This window comes from Perca fluviatilis, chromosome 5, assembly GCF_010015445.1.
Source record: "Perca fluviatilis chromosome 5, GENO_Pfluv_1.0, whole genome shotgun sequence".
In the NCBI taxonomy this organism is placed as follows: domain Eukaryota; kingdom Metazoa; phylum Chordata; class Actinopteri; order Perciformes; family Percidae; genus Perca; species Perca fluviatilis.
Genome location: NC_053116.1, coordinates 19,262,987 through 19,284,813, shown reverse-complemented (window position 1 = coordinate 19,284,813; position 21,827 = coordinate 19,262,987). Strand labels below are relative to the sequence as shown.

The 21,827-nt window shown below is 43.5% G+C and overlaps 1 protein-coding gene across 1 annotated transcript in view; it reads right to left on the bottom strand.

The window, feature by feature from the left end:
• LOC120559318 (ERC protein 2) overlaps window positions 1-21,827 on the bottom strand; it is an 86,023-nt gene that overhangs the window by 42,741 nt on the left and 21,455 nt on the right. The window contains exons 9-10 of the mRNA XM_039800957.1: window positions 21,342-21,509; window positions 2,707-2,874 (exon numbers count right to left, since the gene is read on the bottom strand). Of these exons, the coding sequence (XP_039656891.1) occupies window positions 2,707-2,874; window positions 21,342-21,509 (336 nt within the window). The remainder of the gene's footprint in view (window positions 1-2,706; window positions 2,875-21,341; window positions 21,510-21,827) is intronic.

The following is a 21,827-nucleotide window of genomic DNA, read 5'->3' as shown; positions in this document are numbered from 1 at the left end:
GGTCACCTGTTGCTGACCCGAAAAATTGAGCATTGCTTGTTTTAACAGAGTGGCTCCGTCTCCTTCGCTGGAGCTCACGCTATCTGCATTTGAGCTTGGGGTTGGGTTAGCAGCAGCAACAAGTGTCGTGTTAGCATGTGTTGATGTTGATGTGTGAGGTGCTTCATAAGATTCGAGTTGCTTGAGGCAGACGTGGATAAAGTCTTTTTTTCCTGGGCATAGCGTGCATGTTACATTAACATTCTTGCCTTTAATTTCAATGAGCGAGAAGTAGTGCCGGTACTTCCAGTTCGAGAACGATACCTTTGAATTTCCCTGGCTCGTCACTGTCTTGTGTTTAGTAGTCAGACTGTGCAGTCATATGCAATGGTGTCATCTGCTCTCTCCCGGCAGCTGATGTGGAGCCAAAGCCTGACACCTCGCGCTTCATTCAACCAAATTGTAGTAACACGCCACTTTACATTCTCAGTAGCGATAACGGCGTGGCAACAATGGGAAAGGTAATTAATTAGATTACTCCGTTACTGAAAAAATAACACCGTTAGTAACGCCGTTATACTTAAACGCTGTTACTCCCAACACTGGTCACCACACATTTTACATACAGTATTTGAGTGCAAGTTTCCAAATTTGTCCAAATCAAAACGGGGCTACACGTGTGATTTTATTTTTGGTGTTTGCTTATTTCCTGTCTGATGATTAACATGTTTGACAAAACAGTTGCATTGGGTAGCAGTGGAAGGTTTTGTCACTATAGTACACTTCTGTCAGCTTTTCAAAATGGCATGATAATGAATTAAAGTGTCAACAACAAAACACAAAACCTGAGAATTAGAAAGCTAATTTAAGATTCTTAATCAAGCTTCACATCCAGGTCAGCCTCAACACATTTCATTTGCTGGATTTTAGTCATTGCTGAAAAACATGCAGTCACCCTTTAGCTAGGAAATACTTCCTTGGCATTTAGATTTGTGTCTAGGGAGGACTTCCTGCTCCATGCGAAGAATTCAAACACACACAGAGCTTTTTGGTGTATTTCATAATAAGCCAGCAGTAACTTAGAGAGTATGAAGCCCAGAAAGGAAACTAGCTTCGACTCATAGCTCAACTCCTGCCTTTCCCATGAGACATACCATTGTAAGTTATAGCCCCCAGGGGCTGTTGGGAAATAGGAAGTTTGGAAAACCTATCAGATTGTGTTCAGTGTATACTGTGTGGATAATGGAGTGAAAACACCTGTCATTTCACAGTGTAAAATACTTCTTTCATTCATGTCATATTACACATGTAGAAAATTAAATACATTATAAATGTGTTTGCCTAATTTACTACAAGTCATGTTGTATATAAGTGTGCTGTATCACTTCTGGATTTAAAAAAATAAACTGTGGCATGAAAAATTAGGAAGAAAGCTTTTGAGATTAGGAGTAACAACATGTGTGGGGAGAGGTAGGTGCCCTGGAGAGAAAAATAAGAGCCAAGGAGAAACACACAAGGATACAGAGGAAGAGGCTTTCTACAAAGAGACAGATGAAAAAACATCAATGAAGAAGCAAAATACAGCAGCATATACCAAATATTTACCTAGTAATCATCCAACCTAATCTCACTGAGGGATGGAAATGGCAATTGAGGCTTACAGTAAAACAGACCAAGTGCACACAGCAATGTAATCAAAAATCATTTCAATAAAAAAAACACAAATGGTGACTAAAACTTCAAACTTAGCACCAAATGCCTCCAAAATGAACTGACAGCCTATAACAAACATGGCTGTGAAATAAAGTCAACTGCATCCAACCTTTGGAACCCTTTTTCATTAAACTCAGCAAGTGGGAGGAGAGAGAGGGATATCTAATTTGAGGACATGAGAGGAAACAAGGAAGTTTAGAGGGGACCTTTATGTGTGTGTAATTGGTCTATAGAGGAATTGCCAACATGCACACCACAGGTGGCCACTGGCCCTGTCTAAATAGCTAACCTTATAAAAGTCATTAAGGCATCTGAGACATGCCGTGCGAGTGTGTGTGTGTGTGTGCAGGTATGCATATATTATGTATATATATATATATATATATATATATATATATATATATATATATATATATATATATATATATATATATATATAGACAGACAGACAGACAGACAGACAGACAGATAGATAGAGAAGGATGTGTGTGCTGGTCTGGGTATAGAACACATTTATGTGTGGCGGTATCTTTGCAAACCATATGTTATAGTGATCACCTGTGAGTAGCAGAACTTAGGCACCCATTCAATGATTAATTCAACAAAAACTCTCACTGTCTACTCACAATGCCAGAGACATGATCATGTGGCCAGAACAGAGAATTAATTTCCAATATAGGGAACGTTACCTGATGTTGTGGACAGTCAACAAACCTGTCACTGATCAAATGTCTACACGTCTTTGTTCCCCAATAAAAGTGATTCAATTTAATGAGCAGCAGTTTTTTCCTAGCAAATGTAGAGTGGAAAATGGATAGATTACAATCACCGAAAAAGTTGTGTATAATAAACCCTAATCATAACTATAACCAGCACTTTCTAACTTTGCAGTATTAATTGATATGTTTGGCCATTTTGGGCCAGATGAATAGGCTGAAAACACAACATTGATATGTTATCGGGTAATACTTCTTTGTGGGTTTATCACTGCAAGCGACCTCTGGACTCACTTACCTTCTTCTGCAGGACATTAACCTTCCTCTCCTTGACATCCAGCATGTCCTTCATGTCTCTGATCTCTCCTGTTAGTGTGCTCTTTTCATCAGTCAGGTCCTGCAGCTGCTTGGTCTTCTTGGTCAGGAGCTGCTCCTTCTCCTCCAGACGCACCCGCAGAGCATCTACCTAGAAATGACCAAGACAAGAGGTTAAGTACAGATAAGCAGATAAGAAGTCAGACAGAAACTTGAACAGACAAACCAATAGGGAGATTGAACGACATATAGTCAGACAGTGATCGCAAGGGAGCTGCTTTACAACACAAATTATATACTTATACTAATAGACAGGTAGACAGAAAGTCAGACAACAAGTGAAAAGGGGAAATAAGAGTCAGAATGGGTAATATAACCCAATATTCATACAGTTAAGCCAGACAGGCAGATGGATAAGCAAACTAATAGGTTGACTGTAATCTGTAATAAACTGTAATAGACAGGAAACAGACCAGATTTGACTGACAGAAAAGAGACAGAAAAACAGAAACACTTATGAAAATACAAAGGAATACAGGCAAAAAACTCTTACTCTGACAGCTTACACCACGTTTTTCTCTCCCAGTTCTCAGTCAGGTGGCCCATACGTTATTATTCATTACTGGAACTGACATGTCTCAACACATTCACTTGTTGACATTTGGAAGTAGTAAAAGTTCAGCCTTGACCTACTGTCCATAATATAAACCACTGTGGACTGATGCAGTGTGATTGGGCAAGCGCTGCCATAGATCAGACTTCTCACACACTTCACACTCACACATTAAAATTCTAAATTCATTAAAAAGATGAGTGATATCTGAGCTCAGTCCAGAACTTATTGGACATCTATCAGTGTTCTGCTGCACCGCCTACAGTGACACACACACACACGCGCACACACACACGCGCACACACACACACACGCGCACACACACACACACACGCACACACACACACACACACACACACACACACACACACACACACACACACACACACACACTATACTCCTCTGTTGCTCTTCAACACCTGATTACATTTCCAGCACTTACTGCAATGGCGCAACGAGCGAACCCATTTGAACTTAATTTCAAGTTGTGCATGTGTTTTATTTTCAAGAGACACACACATACTGTCGATAAAGGGAAGCAGTAAGGGGGGCTTGTTAACAGTTGTTTTAACAACCCTCACATGGACACAGAGGGGACGTGTGAAAACACTTAAAGCAAAGGCTCTGTTGTACAATCCATCTCTCAACAATTTACAGGGCAAGTAAGGAGATTCATAAAGGGAGGGAGTAGTGGTGGAAAGTAACTAAGTACATTTACTCAAGTACTGTACCAAACTCTGAGGTACTAAAGAGGAGTATTCAACGTTATGCTACTTTATATGTTTTTTTATTTACTCCACTCCACATATGTACTCCACTCCACTTCAGAGGAAAATAAGTTACTCTACAGTATTTATTTGACAGTTAGTTACTTTGAATAGCGAGAGTTTAAAAACCTATAATGAGTATATAAAATATGATGCACTTTTATACTGTAAATAAAGATTAACTAACAGTATAAAAAATAGTTAAAATTGTCTCTGCACAGCTCTGACATATATAATTACTTTCTACAAATTAAAAAAATAGTTCAACATTTTCTTTCAAAGAGCTACGGTCAGGGGCGTAACACAAGATTCTGGGCCACCATGTTCCTCAAACCCCCCCCCCACAAAAAAAAGAAAATCAATCAGATCTTATCTTTCTCTATGAAGGATACATTTGATATTAACCTCTTATTCAACACACTAATATGTTAGTGTTACTTATCACCTTTCAGTCAAAATGGCTAAACAGGGTTTGCTTTAATTTTGATATAAGCTCACCTTGTCTCAAATCCAAAGAGGAGGATGAGGGGTCTGTTGCTACTCCACTCCTTGGTGTGACAGTTTCTGAAACTGAGGACCATGTGCAATGTTGACATGATATGTATCTACCGATGAGCTACCAAGCTACCTATGACACTGATTAGCCTATTATTGCTAATGATAGACATTATAGCCTATTAATTTTAAATCAGAGATCATAAAAAAGGCAGCAGACCAGAGAGGCATATCGCTCCCGGCCGCTCGTGGCCTCTTGAGCGGGGATGTTTACGCTCAGGAGCTGCCCTCCTCACGGGCTCCACTCTGGCTGCACTTCAAGGAGCTTCGGCCATTCGTGGAGGAGGCTCTCTCACAGCCCGGGAAACTGAAGGCTCCCGTCTGTCGCTACGCCACGTTCACTCGGGTTCAAGGCCACACAGAAGCGGGCTTCCCTTCGGTCCCCCCCCTGGAGCAGAGCCTGCCGTCCATTCTGCTTCCGAAGGCTACTTTTTTCGGCCACCGGAAGCCCACGCCTCCTTCCCCCCAGGATCAGGTATGTGCTCAGGTCACTGACCAGTCGCACCAGTGTGCGGCCCAGGGTCTCGTGGCACAGAACAACAAGTGGCGAATGCTGACCATCCCTCTCTCTCTTCAGTCAGACCTGGCATATTGGGGAAACACCCGGACCCTGTCAAACGGGGTTGACCTGGGCAAAGTAACATCATACGTGACAGTGTACACAGACGCGTCCCTTACTGGCTGGGGAGGAATGTGCGAGTCACAGGTGGTGGGAGGAGAATGGCCACCTCCCCCACATAAACTGCCTGGAGCTGTCCACGGTGCTGAAGGTTTTAAAACACAGTGCGCACTGTGGTTTTCCTTGAGCACACGGGACAATCCACCCCTCGGCGTAGACACCTTCTCCCACCAACCCTGGCCTTTCCCCCCGATCCCTCTTATCCCTCGCTTCCTGGAACGCATCCAGGAGGAGAATCTGTCAGTCATCTTAGTGGCACCGGAGTGCACGAGCGCATCCTGGTTCCAGACTCTGGTTCAGCTGCTGGCGGGTCCTCCCTGGCAACTGCCGTGGCGCGAGGACGCTCTGTGACTGCTGGACAGCGCGATATTTCATCCCCCGGTGATAACCCAGCGGCTGTGGGGCTGGCTGCTGAGTGGGAATGCTTGTAGAAATTAGGCTTGCCTCCTGCCCTGGTGGGCACTATCCAGAACGCAAGAGCCCCTTCCACTACAGCGTGTTACGCGGGCCGTTGGTCTGCTTTCCAGCGCTGGTGCACGGAAAAGGAAGCGGACCCCATATCGTGTCCCCTGCCTCTCGTGTTGACTTATCTCCAAACATTAGTGGATAATGATTTGGCTCCGTCTACAGTCAAAGCCTACGCAGCAGCCATCTCATTCTGCCACGAAGGCTATGGAGAGAGGACATTTTTTGCGCACCCCTGGTAAAGCATTTCTTGAAGGGGGTCAGATGACAGAAACCCGCCGTGCACTCTCTTACACCCCAATGGGACCTAGCCCTGGTGCTTCGAGCACTGGGGAAGCCTCCATTTGAGCCTCTGGCACAAGCCTCTGTCAGGTTGCTGTCACTAAAAACGGCGCTTCTCCTGCCTTGATGTCAGCCAAGAGAGTGAGCGACTTATGTGCGCTGTCAGTTTCGCCATCCTGCCTCTCCATTAGAGGGGACGGGAGCGCAGCCACCTTACAGCCTAACCCCTCTTTCACACCGAAAATTCTAATAAATTATTTTCGGTCGAGGGTGTTTTCCCTCAAGGGTTTTTTCCCCCCGCCTCATGACAACGACGCGGAGGAGGTTTTCCACCGGTTAGGCCCAGTGCGCGCGTTATCACAGTACGTTTTACGCACGGCGGACATAAGGCAGACACAGCAGCTGTTTGTACACTATAGGGAACACTCCCACGGAGTGACCCTTTCAAAACAGCGTCTGTCTCACTGGCTATGCGAGGCTATCACCCAGGCCTATAACACGGAGGGGGCGGAGCCCCCCCAGGGCATCCGGGCACATTCTACGAGAGCACTGTTGGCATCGGCAGCTCTGTGCAAGGGCATGACAGTAGCCGACATCTGCGCAGCTGCATCCTGGGCATTTCCATGCCCTTTCATCCGTTTCTATCTGCGCGATATGTCTGGGTGCTGGGAGGAGAGTGGTGTCTCATATGTATGTTGTCACTGATCATGCACGCCTACAATCACGGATTATGCGCCCTGCATGTGTGTTTTTCCTGCGGTCCTTACCCTGCCTACACTGGGTGCTGGGTGGAACGCGGGTGTCCCCATAATTTAACAATCATGATACACTCTCTCTCACTAACCATGCACGCCTACAATCATGATATGTGCCGCTGCATGTGTACTCGTCTGAGGCCCTCACCCCCCCTACACTGGGTGGCTGAGAGGAACACAGACGTCCCATAATTGTCAATCATGTACAACTTGGGCTTTGCAGCCAGCTAGGTCAAGTCATTACCATGGCAGGCTCTTTTACCAGAATAACGCTTATCTGATGCAATCTCCTAGCCTATACGAAATAGAACGATAGTTATGTATTGTAACAGATTCTATGAGTATATGCACAGCCCTCTAAGATTCGGGCCACCTGCTCCAATAACATTAGCTGAAGAAAAAGCTGATGTTGGGAGATTAACAACGGGTCCACTCTGTATATATACAGTATCTGCGGACATAGTTGAAGCCCGTACTGTACGCAAGGGCGGGAAAGAAAACCTTCACGACTGCGCATGCGCGAAGGGATAAACCCAATAGCGTAGCCTTAGAGGGCTGCACCTATACTCATAGAATCTGGAGTTACAATACGTTCTGCTCTTTCAATGGGTTGTCTTAGTCCGTTTTTAGCACTCACGGTCGTGGACATATTCAAACAGTTTAGCACCATGGATTTCGTTTTCTAGTTTGTGCTCATCTTTCTTTGAAAAGAAGTCAGTTACCAATTATTTCCCCTCATTTTGTTTTCTCTCCTTCTCCTGTCTTTCCTTTCTTTTTTGGTAGCATGATTTGGCTTTCTTTGAGAAAGACATTTCTACAACAGAAGTTTGCACTCCACCAGATGCTCAACTGAACTAACGTAAACAAAATGCGTGCAGATGGACTAAACCATTTGGCACATTAGCAAGGGGTGGGTGAGACCTTAGTCTTTTTTTGTATACAAAATGTCGTCAAGTTATTCAGCCAATACACTAACTTTACATTTCCTCTGACATGCATTTTGAAATTTAATTAGGAAATTAAAATATTCAGGTAAAATAAAATATGTTCCAGACTTTTCAAGGGCCCTCTCTCCCCTTGGGCCCTGGTAATCAGTATTGGTTTTACCCCCAGCCCGACACCCCTGGCTACGGTATATGAGAATTGGAAAAAACACAACAGATACAGTATACTGAGAACACAATTGAGAGGTACAGCTGTGTTGGGCCACAGTTAGTCCCTACCTGCCCGTATGTTTGTATATTCTTGTGTAAAATAAGAGAGCATGCAGGCCACAGACACACAGAGGGTTCCTCTCAAGCAGTAGCATTAGAAGCAGGCCAGGACCCCCAGGTGTAAGATGGTGAAGTATTTATCTCATATTGCTCCTCTGGCAGACGACCAGAGCCTAATACTGAGCCCTGCTCTGTCCTCCCTACTCCACACTGACACACGCACACACACACACACACTAGTGGCACCACTAATCCTTTGTTAGCGCACGCACATCATCCTTTGCTGCGCCCATGTGCTGCCACATGAGTGTGTGTGTGCGTGTGCATGTGTCTTTGCCACTGTGTGTCTGAGACAGAATAAGGGAGAAAGAGAGACGCCTCCTCCCCTCCAGCACCACCTGGCAAGGAGCAATTTAGCAAGAATGTAGCAGAGAGGCCTAACAGGAAATCCCTGCTGCCTCACATGCACTGGCCCACTAAGCTGTGATAGTACTGTACAGACGCCCTGCTAATACCCTCTTAAAGCACTCACCGCTGCCAGGCACAGTACACGAAAAAAGGAGGGAGAGATTGACCGATGAGGAGGGAGAGATGAAAGGATGTAGAGGAGTTAGGGTGAAAGCAAAGGGAGACATAAATGAAAGAGTGAAAGAAGCTGGAGAGAGATGATAGGAATCCTTAAAGGTCCCATGGTATGAAAATGAAAGCTCAGATGGGCCGATCTGGAATCTTCCCTTTATGATGTCATAAGGAGAAAGGCTACCTCCCATTTCTCTGCTTTGCCCCCCCAGAGAATTTGGCCCACCCATGAGAAAGAGAGAGACATCATGGCCTGCAAACAAGCGAAGCATGGCAGTTGGTCAAGGCCACACCCCCATCCTCCACCTGCCCCCCCTCTCTCCTCCTCAAGAGCTACAGACACAGAAATGGCACATACTAAGGAAAGCTCATTGTGAGACTGGCTCTAGTGGCTGTAATTCTGCACCAAGGCTGAATTTTGGGAAAGAGACTTCAGATATAATATTAGGGGACCACTAAGGCCTATATAAAAGCATCCAAAAAGCAGCATGTCATAGGATCTATAAGAGCACATTAACACCACTGACATGATGCTCCTCCACTGGCTCAAACTACGACTCCATCAGAATATCTGTTACAGGAAATAGTGTATGGCTTTATCAGCTGGCACACATGCTGAGATGATAGACAGCTAACAAGTCAAGGTGATTAACCTTCTGCTTCTCCTTCAATTTCCTCTCTAATTTTCCTGGTCTTCCAACAACACCTCTCTTTCAACCCGTCACTACCACCTCTTTTTCAACACTCCATCCCTCAAGCCATGCTCCAAACTCTCCAGGAGTTTTCCTATTGCCGTATAAAGGTGTGGGTCCTGTGGCGAGACAAAGTAATTGTGTTGGTGTGAGAAGTCCCTCAAGTCCTCAAGCCAGGCTGTCTGTGGGACAGGCCCGCATTTTCCAGCTATGGATTTGTGTGCATTTCTGTGTGTTTCCAAGTGAGAACGATAACATGCAAAGCAGAACACTTATGCTCTTGGGGAAAACTGGGGTCCTCATTCTACTTATGCAATTGGATACTACTCTCTGTTTTGTTATCACAGATTTTTGTTTTTTTGTTTAGTGTATGAGAGAATGACTACAAAAGTGAAAGGTGAGGGGAAAGAAGTAGAGGGGCACACTGCTGTCCAGTCTGGCCTTCAGTTCAAATCCAAAAGGGACATTGGAGATTCCATCGAGGCGTTTCTCAGAAGAGATGAAATACAAGCACATCTAGATCAACCCATATTCCACCCCCAAAAAACCCACTTATGCTTTCCAGCCCCTCACTCAGCACCATATCATTTAAAAAAATTACTTTTATATATTTTCTAGATTCTGTGGTTGCATGACTATTAATTCTTTTGCAATAAGGGAATTTCTGTTGGAATTTCTTTAAACTAATAGTCACAAACTAATAACCACTAAAGTGTGCATTCAACAGTATTCACATGCATGTACCTGCAATTAAACATGCAACCATGCACACACATGCATAAACACATCCTCATTTCCATTGACTTCCTCTCTCATGCTTGCAATGACAGCCAAATGTGGATTCTGGACACTGGTTAGCAAAGTAAAACAGCGGCTTAAAGAAAACAGCTTCTCTGTTTGTCCTCACCTCCCTTTTTCCTGCCTCACATTTCATCATAAAAGTTTTTCTGGCAGACGAATCTGCAAAGGTATCAGGCCCGGCTTCGGCTCCGGGCCGCAATAAACAACACAGGGACTATATGAGTAGACCACAGTCAAAACGGCAGAACCAGAGACGATGGGGAGACCACAGCAAAATCCCAGGGATCCACCAATACTTTCATACTCACACACTGACAGTTGCACTCTCACTCACCCACTTTGGTGCGAGTAGAGTCATAGGTTGACCAGAAAAAAGCATTCCTAATATGATCTCTTATCTTTCACTCTAGCTCTTTAAATATCTCTGCCCTTCATGCATGAAAACATTTCTCACACACACACACACACACACACACACACACACACACACACACACACACACACACACACACACACACAGACACACACACACACCACATAAAAGTTGTTTAATCCCAAGAGTGGGTCTGTTGGAGTGTATGGGACATCTGAACTCAGGTCTGCTCGGGCTGCTGCGGTGCACTGCACACAGCTGTCTGAGTTATTCACTTCTCTGGCTGTATGACGTCCTGCCAACCTGTATAAATACACAGGGCAGCCATTAGACGTAATTTATTTAAAGGCCCGTGCTGTGAAATTAATCATCTAAATTTATGAAATAATGTTCAACTAATTCATGTTTGTCCAGCAATTAATGTGGCCAAGTCTGGATTGTATCACTAAAAGATGCTCGACCACCAGAAAGTCTCCCATATCAGCTATAATAATTTAAATATATCTGTGTACTGTATCAAAGAGAAACCAACACACTCTCATGTGATGAAGAAGGAAGAGAATGGATGTGGGCTGCTGGGTTAATAGCCAGTTGCTGTTAGTTTTGCTGTCACTCTGATTAATGTCTACATTATCAAAGATTGGTGAAAGGTTAATAAACAATTGCCAATCCAGTTTATGAAATACATGTTTGCAGTATTAACAGATGGTGTACAGTATAAGCACCTGACTGTGAGTGTCTTTTACTCACACAGATGTGAGGAGTTAGCTTTAAATAATCCATATTTTCCAGATGAGGCAATAGAAACTTCCAATAGATGTCAAGAAGTCACTGTTGAAGGTTGCGAAGTTAGACAGTATTTTTTTTTTTTTTTTTCATATGAGAGCATTAATGCATTTTGGCATGCATGTGTGTGTGCACAGGTGCAGCGGGAAGTTGCACTGTCAAACGGAAGAATGAGGCATTTCACAGAGCAACTGTGAACAAGGGCTGAGCTTCTCTAAGACCCTGTGTTGATTCTGGGTTCTTTAATTTACACACACACACACACACACACACACACACACACACACACACACACACACACACACACACACACACACACACACACACACACACACACACACACACACACACACACACACACACACACACACACACACACACACACACACTGTATATGCAAGCACATGCACACACAGAAGATTTCCTCTCCACCTGAGCTGGCCGCACCAGACATGACGACACCAGAGCTGATCTGTGCGGAAATGAGGGACGTTCCCTGTCCTGGGTCTTAGGCTGGGTGTCATTTGAGGTGTGTCATCAAAGCCAGGGTTAAGGCAACAGTTAGAGCTTTGATCAGGAATCGTATAAAAGACGGATCACCTCAGGGCCGGCTCTGGATAATAATCGGATGTAAACTGCCTCACAGCAGGGGCTGCAAGTTGGAGTTTGGGGCACAGTCTCATTGTACACTCTGACATCTGTGGATCAAACCATGGCAACACAGCTGTCTGCCCACAGGCTACAGAGGGAACATGGGAAAATGCAGATGTAAAAAAAGGACAAGGACGTACAGACATGCACAGACACAGAACTCCCAGGATCCACTAACAAAAGGATCTCTGTCAACATAATGAATGAATGTTTTTTGCCAAAGCACAAAAGTCAATCATGTCATGCTTTTGGTATTGTACCAGAGGATGGATATATGACACAGAAAATGTAGAAGACTCACCCCAAGTACCATCACACTAACCCACGCTGCACACATCTGCCTCATTCCCTCTTTCGCCCACCATCCATCATCATTACCTCCTCCAGCAAAGATGGACGCACATGCACATATAAAGGAAGAGACGCTGCAGGCGTTCCCCCCCATTAACACTTGCTCCTGCTTTGATTATTTTTCCTGATCATTTCCAGCGCCGCGCGCCAGTTGCTACATCCTGTTTCCAGGGAATCCATTTCCTGTCAAACCACAGTGAACAGTCACTCTGGCAAACGATCGCAGGTCTACAGTGCACAGTAGGGCTTGATCAAGTAAAACAGTTTCTTGTCTGTCATTCTGCTGGTTTGTGTAACACACTCTTATAGTAGTGAAAACACTGGGGTTGTCACTTAAAAAATGATTGAAATCCATAAGTGAACCATCTCCATGACAACTGAGCAAACTCTCATCTGCTGATATTTCCTAGGTCAATAATGAACCTTCAGTCCTTTTCTATTACATACAGTACATTGTGTCATTGACAGGGGTTGCATTCATTTGTGGTGCCTTTGCTGCCTCACTTCAGTGACAACATTACTGTAAGGCAGTTTAATTTTTTTAAAAGGCAGTATGCCTACGGTGTCAATCAAAAATGATTCCATACATTTCTTCTCAAATGTTGTCATTAATATCCGTTCTGTGTGGCTCGCTAGTTTCCACCGTTTTGTGTTAATAAAGAGAACAACAATTTGCTCAGAGCAACAAGCCATGCAATAGATCAGAATGACAGTAAAAGCAATACAAGGCATGGCCTGTTGCACTTCTTCACTGTGAAATGAAGTTGACATAATCATTATAGAACGAATATTCCAGTTGTTGAGACCAGACACCAATCTAGCCATAAATTAGGACCTCCTCAAGCCCCAGCATAATTTGATGAGATGAGCAGTATTTCAATTAAATGTATTTAAAATACAAAATAATTTGTATTTTGCTGGACAGAAAAAGTAAAGATGTAATTAGTAACTACATTTAAAAATGCTTAAATACATTACTTAATATGTATTTTTATTCTCAAATAAGACACATTTGTATCTCCAGGTTTAAACTTTAGGAAAGAAATGCAAGTGAATTACATGTCCTGTCGGGTCCAGCAACATTGTGAAGTACCATTTGTGTTCCCCTGGACTGCAGTGTTAGGTGGTAAGCAAAGGGGAATACTTTTTTCTTAGGTTGTTGTTTGTTTTGGGGGGAAGGGGAGGGGAGAGGTGGGCTTCTAATTTATTTTTTTAAGTTGGAAAACTCACAAATGTACACCACTGCAAATATTCATTCTTCTAATAATTCATCTGCTCTGCATCTGATAAATGTGCAGTCGTATTATTTTCTGAAAAAACTAGTGCATCACCATGTTCAGTGTCCCCATGCACTACAATTGGCTGTTTGCTTTGACGGACAGAAACCACCCAGCATGCACCCCTGAATTTGCAGCCTCACTCCTCCAAGATACCCTGATTAGCCACTTCAAATCTATGATAAAGTTAGAAATTAGCAGAGCTAATCCTTTCAATGTAGGGGGGTTAAGGTCAGACCAATATTAAGGCTACTAAATGCCTTACCAGGAATAATATTAGTTTGTATAGAATTGTATTTTAATTAAATACATTGTCTCATACTAGTATTTAGTTTTTTATTTTGATACATTTGATGAAGTATATGTAATTTGTAACAAGATACTTTTTTCATACATAATTGTCTGGAGGAGAAGCCTTTTTAGCCGTCATTAGTTTTCATGAAGAGGTGAAAATCCACTGAACTATGTAGAAATTCTAGCCCTTTTATATGTACCCCAAAGGGTAAAGAGAGCTGTTAACATGTATGTTCATATGGATGTTAACACTCCCAAACACACTTAAAGCTGAAAGGCAGTACTTTAACCTTCATTGATTCCTTTCAAATAAAATGTGCTAGATTGGAGCCAAAAAACACACAATTGTCCCTGCAAAGGAGGAGAAGACAGTATGCTCTAAGGTCCATACTGTATTTCTGCTTTTTCTGATTCAACCATTCTACTGAGAGAGTGGCACTGCATGTTTCTATAAGTGAATGTGTGTGTGTGTGTGTGTGTGTGTGTGTGTGTGTGTGTGTGTGTGTGTGTGTGTGTGTGTGTGTGTGTGTGTGTGTGTGTGTATGAATGAAATTAGAGGTTAAGTGGTCAGAGCAAAGCAGGGTGACCCTGAGGAGCGAGGAGGTCAGAACAAAAAGAGAGTATTGTCTCTGGCTGTCTCTATCAGCACCTCAGTGCCTACTGGTTAACCAGCCGCTGACTGACAGCAGACCAAGCAAAGCCCTAATTACTCTCTTTGTTTGTGTGTGTTTTTGTTTAGTTTCAAAATGTGCAAAAATAGAAAACGTGAAAAAATGTAAAGATCACACACATGCACTCCCCGAAGACCTTCAAGTGGGATAAACCATCACACAAATTAAATTTCCCTAACTTAACGCATCATTTACGACGAAGTATGCGGGATGCACAACACCATGAATGTGCGTGCATTTGCATAAGTAGCCTAATGGTGCGTTCTTTTTGTCCACCGAAGTCGTTTTACGAGTTGTTTTCCGGAGTTACGACCCGGAAGTTGCAAAAAGAACGCCCCCGAGGTCGTATTTACGACTCGTCAAGTCGTCTGAACTCAGAGGACCCCGAGTTCACTTTCAAAGATGGCTACGTCGTGCATCACACGTAGTAAACATTGTGGTTATCTACAATTTTAAGCACTTTTGTCTTTGTTGTAACCAAATGAAGAAGTCGTACACATAGCACTGTATACTGCTACATATAGGCATGTCGCTACAGTCTTATTAGGAGTTAAATACCGCCTGATTAGTTATTTTGTAGCTTGTGCAGCTGAAACTGGCTAGAGACGCTCGGTTGCTATATGACAACAATGGCTTTAAAACAAGTCTTGAGCAGAAAGCAGAGCAGTAGCCTAACGTTAACGTTAATCAAAACGTAATTTTCATGTATCAAACTGTGAAATATATGTGTAATATGTCAATAACTGGGTGAATAGAATCCTAAATGTTACTAAAAATTTTACAAAAATCCATCTTTTCTCCGACTCGTAGTATTGTATGACAAAAAGAATGCAACAACCCGCGGTTATTCGTTTTTCGACACGGATGTGACGTCACGCTCGAGCTACTAGTCGCGATTACAAGACAAAAAGAACGCACCATAAGTATCCAAAGGAGCCGACAATCACAAGTGTATGCACACACCTCCAGCTTCAGTTGTGCACATATTTACCTCGTTCCCTGTGTAAACCATTAAATATCTCATCCCCATTCTGACCCCAATAACTCCACTTTATCGCTTTTCCACATGGCCTCTGAAGAACTTGCTTTATTTTGGACCGCGCCATGTTTGTTCTGGGGGGTCCGATGCTTTGGTACTCACACTGCATCCCAAACCGCACCAACTCAGGATCCCAGGAGCATGCTCTTGGGTCTGAGAGTTGTGACCGGGGTCAGTCAAGTTCAGATGAGGTCATATTATAACTGGTCTGCAATGGACTCATCACGAGAGGCCCAGGTTTTAAATGTGAAGTCGATAATTAGTGGTCAGCCTTAAACAGGAACTATTTTCCATTTGCTTATGCCAACCACCTCACGGTTGTCTTCAGTGTGTTCATCAAGTTAATTTGTACATACACTCTTTCATGCAGTGGTACCAACAGATGGGTGATGATAATGGATATAGGAGAAGGAGTAGTAGGCGAGAAAATGGGGGGAGAGAAGATAGATTGAGGCAGATTGTATGGATGGAAGAGAAAATATGGATGAGGGAACAAAAGTGAATGAGGCAGAAAGAAGGACAGAGAGTGAGAACACTGCAGGGGGAGAGTATAGGGTGGAGTGTAACCAGGTTGGGACCACATCTTTTCTCCGCCTCACTACTTATATGAACCATTAATCAGCAAAGAGAACAAGGAAAGATCAACAAAAATAGTCCAGCAGGGACTACAGCACACCATACCATCGCATCACTCACTGACAAAGGCCCACAGCCTTCTACAGCCATCAAGCAACTCTATTCGCTTACTTCTCACTTCCTCCTGTCGCTCCATCTATCCTTGATTCTTTCCCTCTCCAGATTCTTTTTTTTCCCCTTGTTTTCCCTATTCATCACTGTCGCTATGGTTGATGTTAGCAAGTCATTTTTGAGTCATGTACTGTATATCTTCTTCAAGTCATTACACCTCAACCTCAAAATCAAAACTCAGTGGAGGTCTTCTGGCAGACACTGCAAACGCTGGTGATGAAAGAGAACTCAAAATATTTGAGGTCACATCTGAGAAAGTTAAACCGAAATACCACAGACTGCTCTCTGTAAACACAGACATGTTGCCACATCGCAAAACATACATTAAAGGCGTGCTGCTGCTGCTAAGACTTCTGTTGGCATTCTGTGAGGAGGAAAATATCAAATGTTATGTTGTGGTGTAATTTATGTGCCTTTGACTTAAGAACCTTGAACCTACTTCAGGTCTGGATTTCCCCTGTGTGGGTAAGTGGCCACCTGCAAAATGCTCGCCTCAAGTGATGAATATCATCTAAATCAATGCATATCGACCTTCACAAAATGAAAACCTTCACTAATATCTGTCAAAGACATTAAACACAACACGATTTGTTGCACTAAAAATCAAAGGTAATAGCTCAGATTATGTGACTCTTAAGGCATTATATCACTAAAGAAGACAGCAGAAACAGCAATATCGGGACAAATATAGATGACAACACAGGAGTCATAAAATAATGTGCAAACAGACACTCAGGGCCCTATTTTAACGATCTGAAACGCAAGTATGAAACGCCAAACGCAAGTATCTTTGTGGGCGGATCTCGGGCGCTGTTGCTATTATACCGGCGGGATAAATGACTCTTGCGCCCGACGCAAATCTTAAATGGGTTGGTCTGAAGTAGCTAGGTGTGGTTTGGGCGTAACGTGAAAATAACCAATCAGAGCGTCATCTCTCATTCCCTTTAAGAGCAGGCGCGCTTGTTCCATGGCGGATTGCTATTATGGACGGCGCCCTGCCTGGGCGCCGCCAGCGGGAGCTGTCCGGGATGCGGCAAAGTAATAAATGCCCGTCTTGGCCGGGTGGCGATGTTGCGCGGCCTCGGGCGTATCACCTCAAGTCTGGAGAGGATTGCTGCAGCCATGGAGCATGGGCCTCCAAACGCACCACCTGCTCCTGTTGTGCCCCTTCCTCCCCCCCACTCCATCTCCGTCCACCCGCTCCACCAGGAGCGCGTCGCGCATTTCTCCCGGACCAGATTCCGCCGGAGTGTCCAATCCCACCGTAGTTCAAAATCACGTCTCCTTAAGTCCTCTAATATTTCCTCATTTATGTCATCAACACATCCACGATTCATGGAAATGTTGTGTAAAACACAACAAGCCACAAAGAATGCTGCGACTTTTTGAGGACTGTACTGTAAAATGCCTCCTGATCTATCCAAACACATGAAGCGCATTTTCAGTAATATTTTTCTTTGTAATTATGTATGGTTTTCAAAAATGGGAACTGCTGTAGATGAGAGAAGTGTATGCGCGTTGTCTGCGCACGCTACATTATGGCGAAGCATTCGTCCCTAAAATAGCATCTGAATACGCGCTACTGACTTTAGACTAAGCGCCACTGACTTTAGACCAGGTTTTTCCTGGTCAGTGGCGGAATTGTTTTCTGAAACTGCAAAATAGGACCACATAACGTTTGCGCCGGAACACGCCTCCTCTTTTCACTGAACCGCCCCCTGGAGCGCAAATACATTCCCTAATTTACCGACGTGCGTCTGTGGAGGGAAAAGTCCGCTGTGCGTCGGGTGCAAAATAGGAACGATACATGCGTCGGTGTACAAAGGCAATTGCGCTGAGTGCAAGATAGGGCCCTCAATATCCTAAAGGTTTGTCTAGGGAAATGTGTTTTTCATGGCATAACATTACAATAACCATGCACCTAAATTAACCACAACACCAGCTCACATAAATTGTGGCCATTCAGAAAGGGTTAAATCACTGTCCTCGCAGTATACGGAGCTGGGGAGATACCCACTTTGTGTTGCAGTTAGAAAGATAGTTGGCTTTTGGAGGAGGCAAAGTAAGGTCAATAAACTCAGTCAGGTATAATACAACTATTTGCTTAACTTTTATATCTCTGGAGTATACATCACTGTGGACTTTGTAGGTTAAGCAGATACTGTTTTAACTGTGGTTTGTCCTATCTCTGGTTCTTGGAAAAGTAAATATTGTATTTTGTATTGTATTTTTCAGAATGAGATCAGAGTACACTCAAAGTGAATAATTTGAGCTGGAGGCCCACCTAAGCATGTCATCACAGAGATGAAGTGTGACTGGGAACAGCTGAATCAGATAAACAGGCCCACAGGTCTTAACAGTCAGATTTGGCCTCATTAAGTCTAATGTTTATATTCAAAATCATGTTCTCGAAGTCAAAGCCCCTGCAAGCCCCTTTAGCAATAAAGTTGCGGTCTGTTCCTTTGGCGCTGGCTGGTTAAATATTCAGAGAAGGTCTCTGATAGGTTACCTGATCGGCTGGAGTACTGTTACAGCCATGCATTGTCATGATCGGGGCAGGAATGACACATACGCATACTGTATTAATGGGTTAAGTTTCCACAAACGTGAGCAGCAGACTCACAATGCTCTCACACACAAGCATACACTCATTATTTTCCACATTTTCCAGTTATCTGGAGCCGTATTTAATCACGCCCATTTAGAAGCTGTCCTTAACTTTGACTGACAAATAAATGCACTTCCATTTTCTCATTCCCTCGCTCACAGTGCCTGCACTGTTCCCTGACTGCTCCCTTCTGACTTACATCCTGATGTGAATTGCTTTTAGAGACAAGTGTCTGTGAGATGAAGCTGCTCCTCACGTCTGGTAGACACCAGTCTGTCTCTGGGGGAGTGGACTACTGTACCAATCACTGTCATTCATGATGAAACCCGACTGGCACACACACAAACACACACACATTCGGGGAGGGGTATGATGCCCCAGTAGTCATGAGCAAAACAGAAAGACAATCTGGGGCTCTTGAGGAATTTTTTATGAGATGTCGGAAAGCTGAAACAAACTGCTGAAGGGAGATGAAGTAATAATATGAGTGGATGGAAGGAATGAGGTGAGAAAGGGAGATCCTGTGAGAATGGCTGTACTTTCCAGCCGAATGACTGACAGACAGTAGAAGAATGCAGGGCCACGGCTGGCCTCAAGCACACTCAATATCTTTACTCATCCTCTGGTTTGCCCACTTAGTCCAGGAAACCCTAGCCTTTCCCAAGAGGGGGGAAATGCCACTTCAATAGCAGGGAAAAACTACTTGAGACCGGAGATGAGAGTCCAGCAATCACCACTGACAGTGTTTTTGTGTGTATGTCTTTGCACATGCGTGTGTGTGTTTGTGTGTGTGTGCGTTTGTGTGTTTGTGTGTGTGTTTGTAGTGATCAAGACTGTCGGATCTGATTACAGCCCACTGCAGTAGCCTATGAGAAGTGAGAAGAAGATGATGTGCCCAGTGAGCATTATAGTCAATTATATATAATTCCCTTGTCATGCACCCACATGTTAATGCATAAACATACACATATATGGGTCATATTAACACACACACACACAAACACACACACTACCTGCCCATTCAAGGGCATCATTTCTACTTTGGCAGAGACATTTACTGGCTCAAGCAACTACAATTATAGTCTTCACCAACGAGAATGATAAATTATTCTAATGGTATAATATTCCTGTGTTATGCATAAACTATAGTATATGTAACCCATTGGCACTTAAATTGACAGCCTGACCTCAACAGTGTATTTAGAAAGCTTCAAATGTGATCTACAGTGTAGCAGGGATTATTTTGATTTAAGTTGTGCGCAGCAAGAGTGTAAACTCCATAGTTTCCTTTAAAGATTTAAGATATTAAGAATTAACATTTATAAATTTGAATTTAAGAATGAAGAGTTGAGTCTTGACTGTTAGAAAACATAAGCTAGACATCAATGGTGATAGGTTTCAGCAAGTTAGAAGACTGAATAGCTGACATTTCGCCCCAACACTGGTCTGCTGCAGCCACCATGATTTGTCAAAATCGAAACAGAAGGGATGTGGAATTTTTAAACCATGGGCTAAAGAGCCCATCTCCCTTTCCCTGTCTTGTTGGGTTAAGATTATAGTGTCTGTGTGTATGTGTGTGTGTGTGTGTGTGTGTGTGTGTGTGTGTGTGTGTGTGTGTGTGTGTGTGTGCGTGCGTGCGTGTGTGCGTGGGGGGTGTGACATGTCTCCTGGTGTCACCATAAAGTTTCATTTATGGCAAGAGGGCACACATGCACACACAAATATTTCTTTACATGCCATTTCAGTAGGACACACACAAAAAACACCCACTGAAAACCAATTCCTTTAAGTATGATGTATTCTGCTTACTGCGAGGGCCAAAATTCCTTGCACATGTATGGACAATTAGGCCTAATTTTGGCCCAAATTGCTTCCTGTAATGATGAGTGGACATAGTTAGCAGGCCGTTTTGAACTGCCTAACACAAAGAGATCTAAAGTATCAGTTCCAAGTCTAGAGAGTGATGGAGAAAAATGCTAACACCCACCCACACTTCCATCTCTCTGCATACAACCCACCTCCATCCCTAACAGCAAAATCTAAAATCATTAGAGCCAAAGAATTAAGAAACTTCAAACATGCAGAAGAAAAAGCTGCCAGCTTTCTCTAGCCTTCTGACTGACCCGCCCACACGTACCAGCCCACTGGTGGTCTAAAGGAACCACACACATAGACATTTTTTTCCACCAACATCAACGCTCATTAGAGAAACAGAAAGAGAAAGAAACCAAGGCAGAAAAAGACAAAATTGTGTACACTTGCAAAGATTGTGATGCTCTCTGTCATCTCATAAGTATATGTGCATGCAAGTTAGTCATAAAAGGTTATTTTTCCAGAAAAAGCACGCATTCATCATTATCAATGTAAATGTGCCAGTGATGGCCAAACAGTGTGTGTGTGAGTGTGTGTGTGTACTGACCTCTGTCTGCAGTGTATTGGCCCGTTGCTCCTTGGCGCTGAGCGACTCCTTTAGCACCTCGATGTGTTGCTTGCAGTCTGAATTCTGATTGGTCAGTGTTTCTAGTTTGGTCTGCAGGGCCTGCATCTCCGACTCCTTCCTGTTCAGCTCCTGCTTCAGCTGCTCTATCTGACAATCACGGAAACACAAGCACACATTTGTTATGAAAACCTTTAAGTCCCCATTGAGTCAACTGATATACAAACGTACTTGCAGATAACAACAACTTTCAAAGTGAGAAAAAAATAGCTCTTTTTTTAAGCAAACACACATGCACAACCACAAACCACATACACCCCTCATGCAAAAACACACCAATGTGTGTGTTGCTGTTGTATATTACTGAATGTGACAATTTTCCCCATAATTTGTTCTCCATGAACAGAACTTTCAGAACAAGCAAGTGTTTTGAAAGAGGCTTAAACATGCTGAACATACGAGTGTGGG